General features: G+C 38.9%; 1 protein-coding gene across 1 annotated transcript; it reads left to right on the forward strand.

Moving 5' to 3' along the window:
• Positions 1 to 40: 40 nt before the first annotated feature.
• On the forward strand, positions 41 to 14629 carry LMLN (leishmanolysin like peptidase; the record flags this gene model as incomplete). Its single annotated transcript, XM_010162635.2, has 16 exons — positions 41 to 138; positions 239 to 269; positions 971 to 1053; positions 1532 to 1649; positions 2721 to 2899; positions 3559 to 3664; positions 3916 to 4010; positions 4844 to 4961; positions 6232 to 6339; positions 7981 to 8057; positions 8681 to 8791; positions 9543 to 9675; positions 10268 to 10427; positions 11143 to 11273; positions 12419 to 12629; positions 14436 to 14629. Coding segments are annotated over 16 exons (1854 nt in total), but the record flags the coding sequence as incomplete, so codon positions are not given.

Here is a 14629-nt window from a genome sequence, read left to right on the forward strand (position 1 = left end):
ATCCTTCCCTCATCCAGCGGCTTCTTCCTCTCCCTGACAGGTTGTCTATCAAGTTCCTCTAAAGGAAAATCACGTCTTGAAGAGAAATGTGGATCAGCAGCTAAGGATTAAGATTATATATGACAGAAGCGTTGAGGAGTGAGTATAATGTTTTAGTGATTCCCCCACCCCCCCCATATCTGAGAATGTAAATCCTGTTAACTAAAGCTTGTTTGTTTTGGTTTTTTTTTAAATATAGTTTGTTACCTGAGAAAAGACACCTTATAAAGGTATGTCACATTTGCTTCCCTCTTTTTTTTTTTTTTTTTAATGTATTTTATTATGTGGCTAAAGTTAAGGCTTTGCCAATTCAAAGCCTTTAATTAAAGGCTTTGGATACCAGCAATTTCATATCCTCAAGTCAGGGAAGCCAAGCCTTTGTGTGCAGATTATGCCTGGGTTACAGATACTTCCAGTATTCTGTTGAATGTTGTTTGACCGGTGCTTGCTATATCCCAATGTGCAGAGATTCAGTGAGCAATATGTATATAGTTTTTAAAACTTTTTTGGCCCCATTAAGAGTATTTTAAATATCTCTACTATCTTTTGAGATATTGTGCATGTAAGGAGTAAAAGAGAGTGCAGTGGTCAGGTTTAAGGATTGCAGAGAGATGAGCTCCAGCTCAAAATTTGTAATGGACAGTTCCTAGTGACCAGTAAGTTCAGGGCTGAAATAAATTCAACCTCTTAGAAGCTGTACATTCAAATTAATACTGACTCCCTTCTCATTTTGTCATTCCAATACCAAAATATGGGAACACTGAAACGAGATATTTCCTACATATATTGATAACAGTTGAACTTCTTAGGAATTCTGGAGTTCTGCTCTACTGCAGCATCTAGCAAGTTTCATGTACCTTGGTAGTTAATGCTTGTAAGGTGGCTTATGTCTGCACTGCTACTGGGTGATTTTTATTTCTGTATTATTTAGAACAAACTTTTTCCACAAGCTATATCTTATTTGGAGAAGACATTTCAAGTGCGCAAATCCACGGGTACTATACTACTGAGCAGGTATGTGAAACCTGGTTGAAAATCACTTGCTATAGTTGATATTTAATATTGTGTTGTGTAGCCTTTAAAATAAGAATAGAGTAAGAGCCTAAGAAATGCCCTTCTGAATCAGACCAGTGACCCATCTGACCCAGTGGTGGTAGCAGATGCTGTTTCGGGAGCACACACAAATCTGCCAACCTTCCATCATCAACATCTGCATTTGTCATATCAGAGATTTTTAAAGGGTGTATGTGCTGCCTGTTTCCTTTTACGTGCACCCCCATGTATGAACCTGTTCCTGATCTCTTTCTGAATCTGTGGATGCTCCATTAACAACTGGAAGCATGATGTCTTGCAGAGCAGGGTAACTAACAATTCTCAGTATGGAAGTTACATTAAATACCTGCATTACAGTGTTGTTGGATGCTGTAAGGCTATTTTACAGTTTCTTTTTAATTATAAAACAGTGCTGACTGTCTTTCATGTCTGATTGAAGGCAGTGTGCGACAAACCAGTATTTAAGGAGGAAAGCTGACCCTCACAGGTACTGCCGAGGAGCCTGCGCAGACCATACAAGATGTGGGCCAGTTATCGTTCCCGAGAAGCACCTCCAGGTAAGCTAAGCCATCCAAGTGCTTCTTAACCTTTGAAATATTGTTGTTTGTGGAAATTCCCCATCCCTGGAGGGATTGGAGAGTCATGTAGACATAGTGCTGAGGGTGGTCAGACACTGGAACAGGTTGCCCAGAGAAGTTGTGGATGCCCCCTCCCTGGAAGTGTTGAAGGCCAAGTTGGATGAGGCTTTGAGCAACCTGGTCTAGTGGAAGGTGCCCCTGCTCATGGCAGGGGGGTTGGAACTAGATGATCTTTAAGGTCCCTTCCAATCCAAACCATTCTATGATTCTATGAAATTAAGAAAAAAGTCAGTGTCCCTAACTGTGCATAAGTGACCTGCTTCTGGGAGATCACATAAGTGTGAGTGACAGAACAGAACAACTTTAGGTAGTGGGAGTGTATTTAGTTTATGCTGTTAAACCAAAAGTCAAGTAAAACTGGACTTTTTGGTGTTCCCTAAGACTGTGCTGTCCAGAGAAGATGAGATTCAAAGCTTGTTAAATTGCTACTCATCACTTCATTCTTCACCTTGGTCAATGAGTCAGGTTTTCACAGAATTAATAATAAGTTTTGATTTTTTTGAAGACCTTATTTGAAGAGATTATCATGGTGCAGGAAATGCTTCTAACTGTTTTCTTGCATTAATTTTTGATTCAACTACAGTAGATTTCTTTCTTTCTATTAGCTGGAAGTTACAACTACAGTATTAAAAATGTACCAGATTACATGTGAAATGCAGTTGCTGCTTATGTGTACTATTTCTGTCAGCCAAATATTTTTTTAATTTGTCAGAAATAAAGGTGCTAAATTTGGGATATGTAGCTTGGCAGACCCTTTTTTTTTTTTTTCTCCAAAAGCTGCCATCTTCTTGGTGTCTAATAAATCAAAAGGGCTTTCAAGTCATTTGAAAGTTATTCCTTGGCTCTGGTACTGCCTTTGCAGAGAGTTTTCTTATCTTCTGCTGTCTTACAACGGGATTTATTCTTGGCCTCAAGCTAATTGAATTTTATCATGCAAAATTTTGGTTATGGCAGAAATATTTTAATTGTTCCATTTGAACGTTTTTAAAGCAATGCAGGGTGTGCAATGAGAATGAATGGCCCTGTGGACCCACTGGCTTACCTGACCAAGAAGGTGTTCGAGACGCTGACTTTGTACTTTATGTTAGTGCCCTCACTACTGAAAGGTGTGGCCATGAAAATATCATTGCATATGCAGCCTACTGCCAACTGGAAGCTGAGATGGACAGGCAAGTATTCCCGTTGGTACAAAGTCTTTTTTTTAATTAAACTTTTGAGTTTTGTAATTGTTTAGATGTGGAGTTTAATTCTTTGCCTCTCTAGTGTAGCAAAGTAGAAGTCATTATTGACATAGACAAGTACTATATTTATGCAAAACCACAAAACCAAAAAATCAAATAGTGCGTAACTTGCAAAGGTGAGGCATTTCATGCAAAACTATCCCTCTGCTGTTACTGCCTAAACTTTCAAGGTCCTGCTGCTGTTGAAGTGAATGCCATGCTTTCACAAATTTAAAGGAGGATGCAAATAGGTCCTACTTACGTGCCTTTTATTTCCTGTTCAACTGTAGTCATTGTAACAATTGCCTTGTACCTCTATAATGTCTTACCTAAAATTCAGATCTCCTGTGCTGTTGTCACTAACACCTACCCAGAATACTGAATATGGACATTGATCCTGTCCTGTCCCTCTCCATTTCACCAGTAGTCACTGTATTGCAAATAAACTATTTATTAATGATTGGGGAAATAGTTTGGAAGGACTTATCTTTACATTAGTCTGTTTTGTTTTGTTTTGTTTTTTTAAACCTTCTGCCTCTTCAAGTGAATATGACTTGAATTTGCTAGGATTTTACTGAAAACAATTTAATTTTAAAATTGTTTTCCAGGCCAATAGCAGGATATGCTAACTTGTGTCCAAATATGATTTCAACACAAGCTCAGGAATTCGTTGGCATGTTGTCTACAGTAAAACATGAGATTATCCATGCACTGGTAAGGGTTGATGTTACGTGTTTCCCTGCAATTTGTGCCTGCTTCCTTGACATACCTCCAGCTTGTTGCAAGAGAAGGATGTTTGGTGGAGGAAAGCTCTTGCTTTGCCTCCTTTGATTTGTGTATTGATTGCCTTGAGGTGCGGTACTTCCAGTGCGTCCGCTGTGGGAGCGATAACTCTTCCGTGGCATTTGACTTTGTACGTGAATGTCTTACCAAAGGTTTCCATGTGCTTGGTTTTTAACTTGAAGGGTTTCTCTGCTGGACTGTTTGCATTTTATCGTGATGATGATGGAAAACCTTTGACAACAAGATATGCAGATGGACTCCCTCCTTTTAATGAAAGGTATTTTATTTTTTGGACCTCTCTGTGCTCCCATTGAAGGATATTTTTACGTTGTGTTTTTAGGATGTCGTCTTGCCTGTTGCAAATCCAACTTGGTTCTGTTATTAGAATGCTTTGCCTTTATTAGGTTCAAACGTTGGTGTGGGATGTTTTTTTTAGTCTTTCTTTATGTTGGCATTAAGCACTTGTATTATCCATATATATTACAAACTAAGGCAGGATTTCATTTATAAGGAGGCTTGAGGTTAAGCACTAAAATGACCCATGCTTAAATTTCAGAGCTTGCTGAACACCTTACTGAGAGTTGTATTTTCTGCCGTCTGTCTAGTGTCAGTGCAGTTCATTTTTAAGACATAATTCAAGGTTTATAGTTATGCAGAACTAACAATGTGTGTAGTCTGCTGTGTGATTTTTTTTTTTCTGACTTACTGAATGAAAAGTTTGCATTTTTTTTTTCATTTAGTTGATACTGTAGAAATGTTCTAGAGTTTTTTGGAGGTGGAAGAGTAGAGAGCTTTTGGTTTTGTTCACCTTCCTTCTTCTAATAGCAATTCTGAGGATTTTTAATTTCTTGCACTTTTGCTAACTGCAGACAATACAGCTTGAGCCTACAGACATCTTTTTAATAATCTTACTCTGCCTTATTAAATCAGAGTTGTGTATATAATGAGCACATATCTTGGGAAAGAGAAATGTTGCATAATAAATTTAAACTTCAGAAAGCTTGAGGAAGTATAGAGGTTATTCATGATTATGTATCTTATGGAGATAAATCTTTGCACGGTAGTGTGTATTTGTGGGACAGATTTATAACCAAAACATTCTTCTTGCAGCCTAGGCTTGTATCAGTGGAGCAACAAAGTCGTTCATAAAGCAGTGAGGCTGTGGGACATACGTGGTGGAAAAATGCTGCGCCATGCTGTTTATCTGCTGATAACACCTCGTGTTGTTGTAAGTGTGGATTAACTTAAACTTTTACACCTTGTATGCCAAGGTTACCATCATACTCTCCAGTCACAAATATTTCTCATTCTTTAAGAAGTAGTAACCTTTTTCCTGCAAGTATGGCCCAAAACCATGCAATTAAGACTGTGTAATTAGTTGAGAAGTTGTACCCAAAGTAAAGTGGAAAATGGTTGACAGACAGTATAAAATAAATAAAAAATTGACATACTAAGAGACTGGGAAGTAAATTATAAGGTAAAGCAAAACTGATGTTGAATAAATTCCTTAATCCTGCTCTGTAAATGTTTTCCTACAGACTTAGACACCTGGTATACCTGTTGCCTTAACAGATAGGGTTGTCATTGCTTTTCTCATTTATAAGTTTATCCTATTTTTAAATTTTCTCTTAAAAGCACTGTTTTAATCTTTTTCTGATTTTATTGATTACAAAATAATGGAGTTAACCTTTTGTCATGTTTAAAAAGAAATTCCTAAATTATTCTTAGAAATCTTTCTTGCTTTCCATGCCTCAGACTCTCCCCTCCCGCCCCCAACAGAACATATGCTTCAGTGTAATAAATTGGTATTGGAAATAATTTACCACTTTAATCATATTTGTCCACAAATAATCTTTTTGTTTGTTTTAAATCTAACACAGTATATAGAACAAACTTGGTTTGATTACCTCTGATCTGAAAATTGGCTGTGCTGGTCAAACCATTCAGAGCATTAAAGGTGCTCCTGGGTAGTGCACACTGGCAAAGGCTGGGCTCTGGCTCTGAGACTACAGCACCGTGGTGATGCCTCTTCAGATTTTCAAATATTTTGCAGAAAACACTTCCCCATGCAAAAGTAGTTGACACGTGCAGCTTCCTAATAGAAAAGTGTTTTTTCTCTGAAATGTTTGACAGAAACAGGGTTGTGTAGTGTTCCTACATTGTTTGGGGTTTTTTTGTGTTTGTTTGTTTGGGGTTTTTTTAATGTGGTCTTTAGTGTATGCATGCTATTCTCAGCTAATTCTGTTGTTGTTTTATTCTTGTAAACGTCCTTCATTTATATCCAGGAGACAAGTAGACAGATTGTTAGGCTTGGTGTTGGGGTACTTGCTGGCTTAGTCAGCCTCTGAGTAGGAGAAGTGTTTTACATTTGGAGGAAAACAAGGTGGTAGAAAAAGAAATGCTGAAATACTTCTACAGGATAATTCTAGAACATTAGGACTGCATATGGGTACCCATCTCAGTATTTTGAGAGTTGTGTTGAAATGTTTTCTTTCCAGGAAGAAGCTCGAAAACATTTTAATTGTCCAATTCTAGAGGGAATGGAGCTTGAAAATCAAGGTGGCATGGGTACTGAGCTCAATCACTGGGAGAAGAGATTGTTGGAGGTTAGTGCTGATATTTGGAATGGGGGGATGTGGGAATGGCTGCTCCCCCACCTTTATTTTTAGATTTATAGTGGTACCTACTGGAGCCTTGAAAATGCAGGTGTATCAAACCTCACCGAAATATATCACAAACAGTACTAAACTACAAATACTTAAATGTACAATTTCTAGTTAAATCTATCTTTTTACCTTGTTGCTGGGTCTCAGAGTGTGAGTTTGAGATAAGCTGTTTCCTAAAAAGCTAAAAAGCCTCTTTACTTTTGTCTGCCATTTACCCTTTTGAGAAGGTCTGCTCCCTTTTAGGGAAAGGGGGTAATCCTTTGAGTCAGTTCAACTTTGTCACCCTCTGCCTCTTATATATCAAATGTTTGATCAGTCTGTCTATTCATTATCTGGGCTTTATTTACGTGCCCTGGGGTTAGCTTTTGCTATCTCATCTGATCAACACTTATTTCCCTCCTGACATTAAGCTTATTTTTATTTATAACTTTGCTTTGTGTGCTGGTTTTGGTAGAGATATGCTTTCTAGTTATTGTTGTATGCAGTGAGGTAAATGAGAAGGGAGATGCTTCAGGACAGACCTTTTTGTGGAAGTAATCTTGAAAAACTTGTATTCCTCGAGACTGAAATCGTTAGCTTTTCCTGCTTTTCAATAACAGTTAGTGTGGAACAGTAGTTTAAAGCCAACTGGAAAGACTGCCATTAGAATGAGAATAATTGAGGATTGAAAAAAGGAGATAATTACTAGTGTCCTTTACACCTTTCCAGAGAAAGTTTGTATCTGGAAAGTAATCCATGTGGTTTGGTTTTGGTCTTGATCCAGGTCTCATTAAGTATTGCAATGATAGCAAATTTGGCACTAGTAAGTCTGCTGGTACTAACTCCTAATCACACTAGTGGAGAGGGAAGGCTGGAAAACTACATCTTTTGAAGAAATAATAGAAATTAGATCAAGTCCAGTAATAGAAATCCCAGAGCTGTGTAATTAGGCTTACAGCAAAAGTCACTCACCCTTAAAGTTTATTAAAAGGAAGTGACTGAGCAGGAAAAACACCTGGGCGTTAGAATTGACAGTTACAAGATGATTAGGAAACTCCAAGGTGACAGGAGTTGTTCTTTGAGGGTGGTGTGAACTTGCTTATTTTTAAACAAGATGGAAAATTCTACTGCCACACTAATAAATCTTCCTTTGGAGTAGTGTGTGCATTTAGTCATGTGTCCTGTGCACCTCAGTCCTGAAAAGGACTACTAGAAATTCCAGGAAAATTAAAAATCAGTCTTGCACAAGAAAATTAGATGAGCTTGGCTTTTGTCTTACCAAAAGGAGACAGAAGATGTGGCGTGATTGCTACTGATAAATGTGCTAGAAGAAGGAAGAGTTTTATTTTACCTAGAGATAGATGAGTGCACAGTGGTCATAGATAAGGTTTAGCTGGGATTTGGAATGAGGCTTCTAAATTGTAGAATTCTGAAGCTTTGTAGGTTGGAACAGGGAAGGGAGTTGCACTTTTGATCCCTTTTATGAAAGAGGTTGGGATTTGTTTGGTCAGAAGGGACTGGAAATAAATGCTTTTTAATAGGAAGCATTTTCTTACAATCGTGATTTTCAGTGGCTTGCTAATAGTAACTGGTAACTTTCAGAATGAAGCAATGACTGGATCCCATACACAGAATCGAGTCTTTTCCAGGATCACCTTGGCATTAATGGAAGACACAGGGTAAGGATTAATAAGTATGGGGGATTTGTTGGTTCATTAGTGTTTGGTCTTGGTTGTACTTGATTTCATTTGGAATAGATGCACTTCTGCCTATCCACCTGCAACACAGTGGATAATTGACATAATTAGCATTACATTAGACAAGGAGCTATACCTAGTATGTTAATTTTTCTTCATGTATTTCAAAACCTATCCATTCTTAATCTAGCCTTAAAAAAATATGCATTGCAGTGCATAGTACTATTTGTAGAGTCTGTTTATTTTTTTCTTAATAGAAATCTTCTCTTAATTGCATGCAGTACACATTGTTTTATCAGCTCTTCTTGCAGATAGAAAGCATGCACGGAGGAAAAGCAAAGCTGTCTAAAATGTCACCTTTCTGTATGCATGGTTTCTGCATTGCTGTTGAACAAAGAAGCAATAAAATTGTGTTTTAGTTCATTGTGACTTGAAAAATAGTGATGTTGTAATATGTATTGTTATAGACAGAAAGGGATGCAGTTTCCCTTTTTCTTCATTTGACGACCTTAAGGCACAGTATGAAGTTCTTTGAACTGCCATTTTATTAATCAGAACAGTAATTTTTGAAGTAACTATTTTCTCATTTCAAAATACCTTTACAGCTGGTATAAAGCAAATTACAGCATGGCAGAGAAATTAGATTGGGGACGGAATAAAGGCTGTGACTTTGTAATGAAGAGCTGTAAATTCTGGATCGACCAAAAGAGGCAAAAGTAAGAATACAGTGTTTTTAAAAAATACAGAGGAAACCCTGATGCTTGTTTGCATTTGTCCTTCAAGTGCAGCTTAGTAAAAAGAAATAGAGGTAGATACAGATTAGCAAGGAATGCTGACCTAAGTGTCTTCAGAGTGCGCCCAAGCAGGAGCACACCAAATGTATTAGGAGTGGAAGAATCCCACCCAATAAATAGAGAGCTGAATATCTTGGGGTGTAGAATGCATTTACAGTGTAAGAGGGCTGGCTATGCTTCAGAGAGGAGGGGAGGGACTTAATCTAAAAGTGTTTGCTTTCTTATTTTATCCCTTTTATTTGGAAATGCAGCCTGTGTCATTTTGCATTGCTGGGTTGCACTTAAAGCAACAGAAGGAATTGATCAGAACAAAGCATTCCTTGTTTGTTCCTTACGATACTAATAAGTTTCTAGGACGCAGCTGTGTAGTGGGCCTGTTTTGCTTGTATGTTTTTTTTTCTTTTCTTTAAAGTTTACAAAGCAATATCATTAAAACTAAATAGGCAAGTGCATTGTAACTTTGTTTGCTGACTTGATGTTCTTTAAATTAGAAAGGTCATAACCAGACAAATAACAATAATTAGCCTCCAGAGAAGTTGTCGGTGCTTATTTTGTGTGATTGGCCCAGTGTGGGGGAGAGTGGGAACAGTCTTGACAGGCTGCTTAGTTAAATTATGAAAAGCAGTTAAAGTGATCTAATGTGATGATTTTTTTTTTTAATTTTTTTTTTGAGGAGGCAATTAATCAGTCCATACTGTGACACTTTGAGGAGTAATCCTTTGCAGTTAACCTGCAGACAGGACCAAAGAGCAGTCGCAGTGTGCAACTTGCAGAAGTTTCCAAAGCAGTTACCTCAGGAATATCAGGTATAATGAATCTCACTTTCACAAATTACTAAGTGTTTTCATTCTTGTGCTTTGCAGCCAGGTGATTATATTTGGTTGCTCTTTTTTCTTCTGAACCAGTAGATGAGAGTAGATATTGTGAAAAATGTCTGCTTATTTTATTATAAGGAGTCTGGAGGCTGAAAAAAAGCCTTGTGATCTTAATAAAACAGTAAGGATGTCGTTTGGCCATCTAACCAAATATCAGATGGAAATGTTCCTTTATGACAAAAGTCCCCCAGAGGGTTTTGTCTGAGGTATTTCTTCAGCCAGTCTGCTGCCTTGTGTCACTGCACACTAAGAATTTTGTTGTTTCATCCCAGAGAATGCTGTGATTGCAAGGCAGGGGCAGGGGATAGGCTAGGGAGTGATACATGCACATGTGACTCTCTGCATTATTTAAGTATTAAATACTTCTGGCTTATCTGGTTCATAGGTATTGTAAGCTGCTGTTAATATAATTCCTTAGTATTTATAGCTGATATTCTTACAGCTGTAATGATAAGTTTGATTTAAAAAACAGTTGTAGACTTGTCTTTGTGCAAACTGCTTCATGGCCTATTTTATTTTGCAGTATTTTGACAATCTTAACGGAGTACCAGCAGAAGAATTGCCTTATTATGGTGGCTCAGTAGAAATTGCTGACTATTGTCCCTTTAGTCAAGAATTCAGTTGGCATTTAAGTGGTGAATTTCAACGCAGCTCAGACTGTAGAATAACTGAAAACCAACCAGGTCAGTTTGCAGGACTGTATTTAAGAGATAACATTTGTTAATCTGGAATGGACTTGGATGTGAAATTAGTTTTACACTGCTAGCTGTGTAAAAGCTATGCTGGTCTGAGAAGCACAGTACAACTACCCTGTACACTTGGGAAGCAAACACTCACATCTAATAAACTTCAGAAGAGCTGAACAGAAATTAACCCTAAATAATCCAAATATAAGACAAAGGGTGGGGGCTGGTTGGTTGTTTTTGAGTCTCTGAAAAATAATTCCACTTTACACCTTTGTAGATGTTTTTGTTCAAGTCAAGGAGCTTTGCAAATTACCAGAACACAGGCTTGTCTCTTAGGGTAGGGCGTGAACTTTTAATATCACAGAGCTCCAGAATGCTGTAGGATAGAACCTGTCTGTGCAGTTGTCTCAAAAACAAACAAATTAACACCCTGTGCCCTCAAGCCAGCACTCACAGCTGGCACTCCCTGGGGGCAAACATATCCACATAGTTCTTATGGAAAGTGCCTTTTTTTTTTAAAGTCTCGGGTTTCTTCCCACTTTATATTCAAGGCAGTAAAATTCCTAAATTAATAACAATTAATGGTCTGAAAGATTCCAAAAGTAAATCTTGAATTGCATGTGGAGACATTGACTAATTGTAGCATACTAAGTTGATGTGGACTTTCTGTTCCCCTAGTAAGTTGCAATTCAGTGTATTCTTTCTACCTTAGACCCTACCAAAAACTATGGTGTAGAGAAATATGGACCAAACTCTGTATGTCTTATTCAGAAATCTGCTTTTGTCATGGAACAGTGCAGGAGGAAACTCAGTTACCCCGACTGGGGTAGTGGATGTTATCAAGTAAGTACATGTTGGCTTTTTATTTTATTTTTTTTAAAATAACACTAAAGAGAAAAGTCAATGTGTGAACTGACACAGGTAGGATGCAGGAACAACCACAAAACCACGGATAAAATGCAAAGAGTACATTTATTTTTGTTAACTTGCCAACCAGGGGATCCCCCAAAGCAGCACCTGGGCAGAGGCACCGTTCACGTTAGAGGATCACTGGACCTGCTGTTTTTCTCTGTGTATCAGGAACTGGTGCAGTTTACCACTGTGCTTTGATCTTTCCCACAGCAGGGCAGGAATCTCAAGCATGTTTGATAGTGTGCCCATAAGTCTATCACAGGCCTATGTTATCTAAACACAGATGTTCTGCTTGTCTAATACACAAGGCTAAACAACAAGCAGTATATGTGGTTTCCAGCACCCCAGCTGCAAGTCACTTGAGCGTGTTTACAGTTCTCCTCACCAATCTTCCGTTATTTTCCCACAGTCAGGTGTAAAATGTAGGCTAGGACTATTAGAACTTTGCCCCTGGGCACTGTACATGATCTTCTCTGCCTTCAATCACTGGTTTATATGACATGCTTTGAAAATAAATACCTTCCAACCATAAGCCCGTGGTTTAGATCAAGCATCAAATTAAGTGTGCAGCCACTGGGAAGGCTTGTGTGTTACTTCCAGTCTTGCTTCAGACTTCCTGTGCCTTACCCCCGTGACACCTTCTCCACAGCTAAATAGGAATACTTGGAATCTTCTGTTGTTGAAGCTTGACGTTAATTAGTCACTCTGATTTTTCAAAGGTGAAAAGCACTGTGCACAAGGCGCTTATTTTTTTCATTATCCTCCTTTTCTTCAGGACTCTCACACTAAAGGTGTCACTTTCAACAACAGCACACTCTAAAAAAACCAGTCATTAGCAGAAGCTGAATTATACTTGTCATAATTGATGATCTGCTTAATTGCACAAAGAGTACAGTCAGTTCATTCTTGAACCAAACAGTTGCTCTGAGTGCATTAAAATACTTGCAGTTCATCTATGCTCTAATACCAGGTGTTTACTGAATGTAGTAATTACTTATCGAAAGAGCCTCCAAACCCCCCCCCAAATATTTCTGATCATCATAACACAGACTTGACTTTTATTCTTTTATTTTAAGGTTTCTTGTTCTCCACAAGGGCTGCATGTTTGGGTCAAGGACACAGTGTACTTGTGCAGCCGCTCAGGTCAGGTGTTAACTGTGAGCATTCAGATGAACGGCTGGGTGCACGTTGGGAATCTGATTTGCCCAGCCTGTGCAGATTTCTGTGACTCCTGCCCTCCAGAGCGGGATCCTCCAGCTTCAAACTTCACAAGAGCTGCACCAATCGGTAGGTTGCCTTATGATTTGCTGAAGTGAAACTTAAAATGTCTGAAAACACTAATGGTTTGTGTTGGCTCCGACTGTCAGGGGAACAGGAAAGGAGAGCCATGGCCTGGCTAGTCTGAGATCCTAGACACAGGAGTTACAGGAGAATGGTAAAGGTGCCCTGCTCTTTGCTGTACAGTCATGCTTTTGTTTCTAGGATTGGGATAGTGGCCAACATAGGAGAGAAATAGGTCTGAAACAGAACAACTTCATGTCATGTCTCCTTCTGGTAGTCATCCCAGCAACCCAGCTTTAGCCTGGTAATTTACCAGAAAACCTGATGTGTGTTTTGAAGGCCATATCAGGCCTATGGCCACCCCACCCTGATCACAGAAGTTAAGCAGGGTCAGGCCTGGTTAGCACTTGGGTGGGACACTGCCTAGGAATACCTGCTGCTCTACACTAGATATTTTGATGATCAAAGGACTGGAGCACCTCTCCTGTGAGGACAGGCTGAGAGTTGGGGCTGTTCAGCCTGGAGAAGAGAAGGCTCCAGGGAGACCTTCTAGCAGTCTTCTAGTACCTGAAGGGGCTGGGGAGGGACTTTTTGCAAAGGCAGGGAGTGATCGACCAAGAAGTAATGGCTTTAAACTGGAAGAAATGTGATAGTTTCACTGGTAAATTTAGTTGGGATATGAGGAAGAAGTTCTTCACTGTAAGGGTGGTCAGACACTGGAACAGATTGCCCAGGGAAGCTGTGGCTGCTCCTCCCTGGAAGTGTTGAAGGCCAGGCTGGATGAGGCTTTGAGCAACCTGGTCTAGTGGAAGGTGTCCCTGCTGATGGCAGGGGGGTTGGAACTGGATGATCTTTAAGGTCCCTTCCAACCCAAACCATTCTGTGATTATTATAACCTTCCAAATTAGCACCTTGGTGGAAAGTGAGTTCTCTTGTATAATTTCCCATTGGCAATGGTAGTGCTGTAATCCAGAACATGAAAGATAGGTGTCAATTTGCTTTTTGAGGGAGGAAAAAAGATCTTAATTCACTGACTAGCAGTTAATGTTTTGTCAAGAGCAGATGGCTTTCTAAAAAGCCAATTGATGAAAGAGAACAGTCTTTACAGTATTTTGCACTAGTGGCTTGTTTTTAAGCCTTTAGCCAATTCTGTAATTGTTGGATGTGGTGTCTCTACTGCAGTTTTCAAGGAAAAAATAAACCTGTGTAGATTACCTGCACACTCGATTCTTTTTCAGAGTGGTGCACTTGGGTTTGTGGGTACCATTTCAGATAGTTTTGTCTCAGAGATGGTAACATTTCAGTGACAGGTGGAATGACTCCTATGGATTAGATTTTAGCACGAGAAAGCTGTAACCTAGGAGATTCACATCTTCCAGCATCTATTTTAGTTCATGGTTGGTGTTTCTCACACATATGCATATATATGTGTGTGTGTATAAAAAGGTTTTTATCTGTGCAAGGTTACATTCGTGTCCGTGGTTTTCTTAAACCTCGTGGCTGTGTGATAGCCTGCCATACAGACAAACTCCTGCCATGGGAAACTTCCTGCTCTTTCCTTGCAGTACTGATAAATTTTTCTCATTTGTTCTCATAATTGCTATTAGTGAAAGAATGCCAGGATTTATTTAATTGTAAAGGGAATAATCACGTTATTTGGTTGGTTTGAATTCCTAGCCTTGAAAGCTATAATAAATCAGTGCAGATTACTGCAAATGGTTTTGCTCTGTGGTATTTTTTAGTGTACTATTTGTTGTCTTCTCTTTAAATATAAAATTTATAACCTTGATGGTGTTCTGTTCTTTATTTTAGACTTATGCTCCTGCTCATCTAGCCTGGTTGTAACCCTTTGGCTGTTGATGGCTAACTTAATTCCCCTGCTAACAGGGTTATTTCTCTGCGCCTAGAGTTAAGCACGGGGCAAGAAGATGTTCCGAGGTGATACACCATCATGTTGCACTCCTTACTGTGGAGCACTGAGTTTTTTTGTCTCTGCAGGCAGCTCT

The sequence above is a fragment of the Antrostomus carolinensis genome, unplaced genomic scaffold (genome assembly GCF_000700745.2).
Source record: "Antrostomus carolinensis isolate BGI_N321 unplaced genomic scaffold, ASM70074v2 scaffold11142, whole genome shotgun sequence".
NCBI lineage: Eukaryota > Metazoa > Chordata > Aves > Caprimulgiformes > Caprimulgidae > Antrostomus > Antrostomus carolinensis.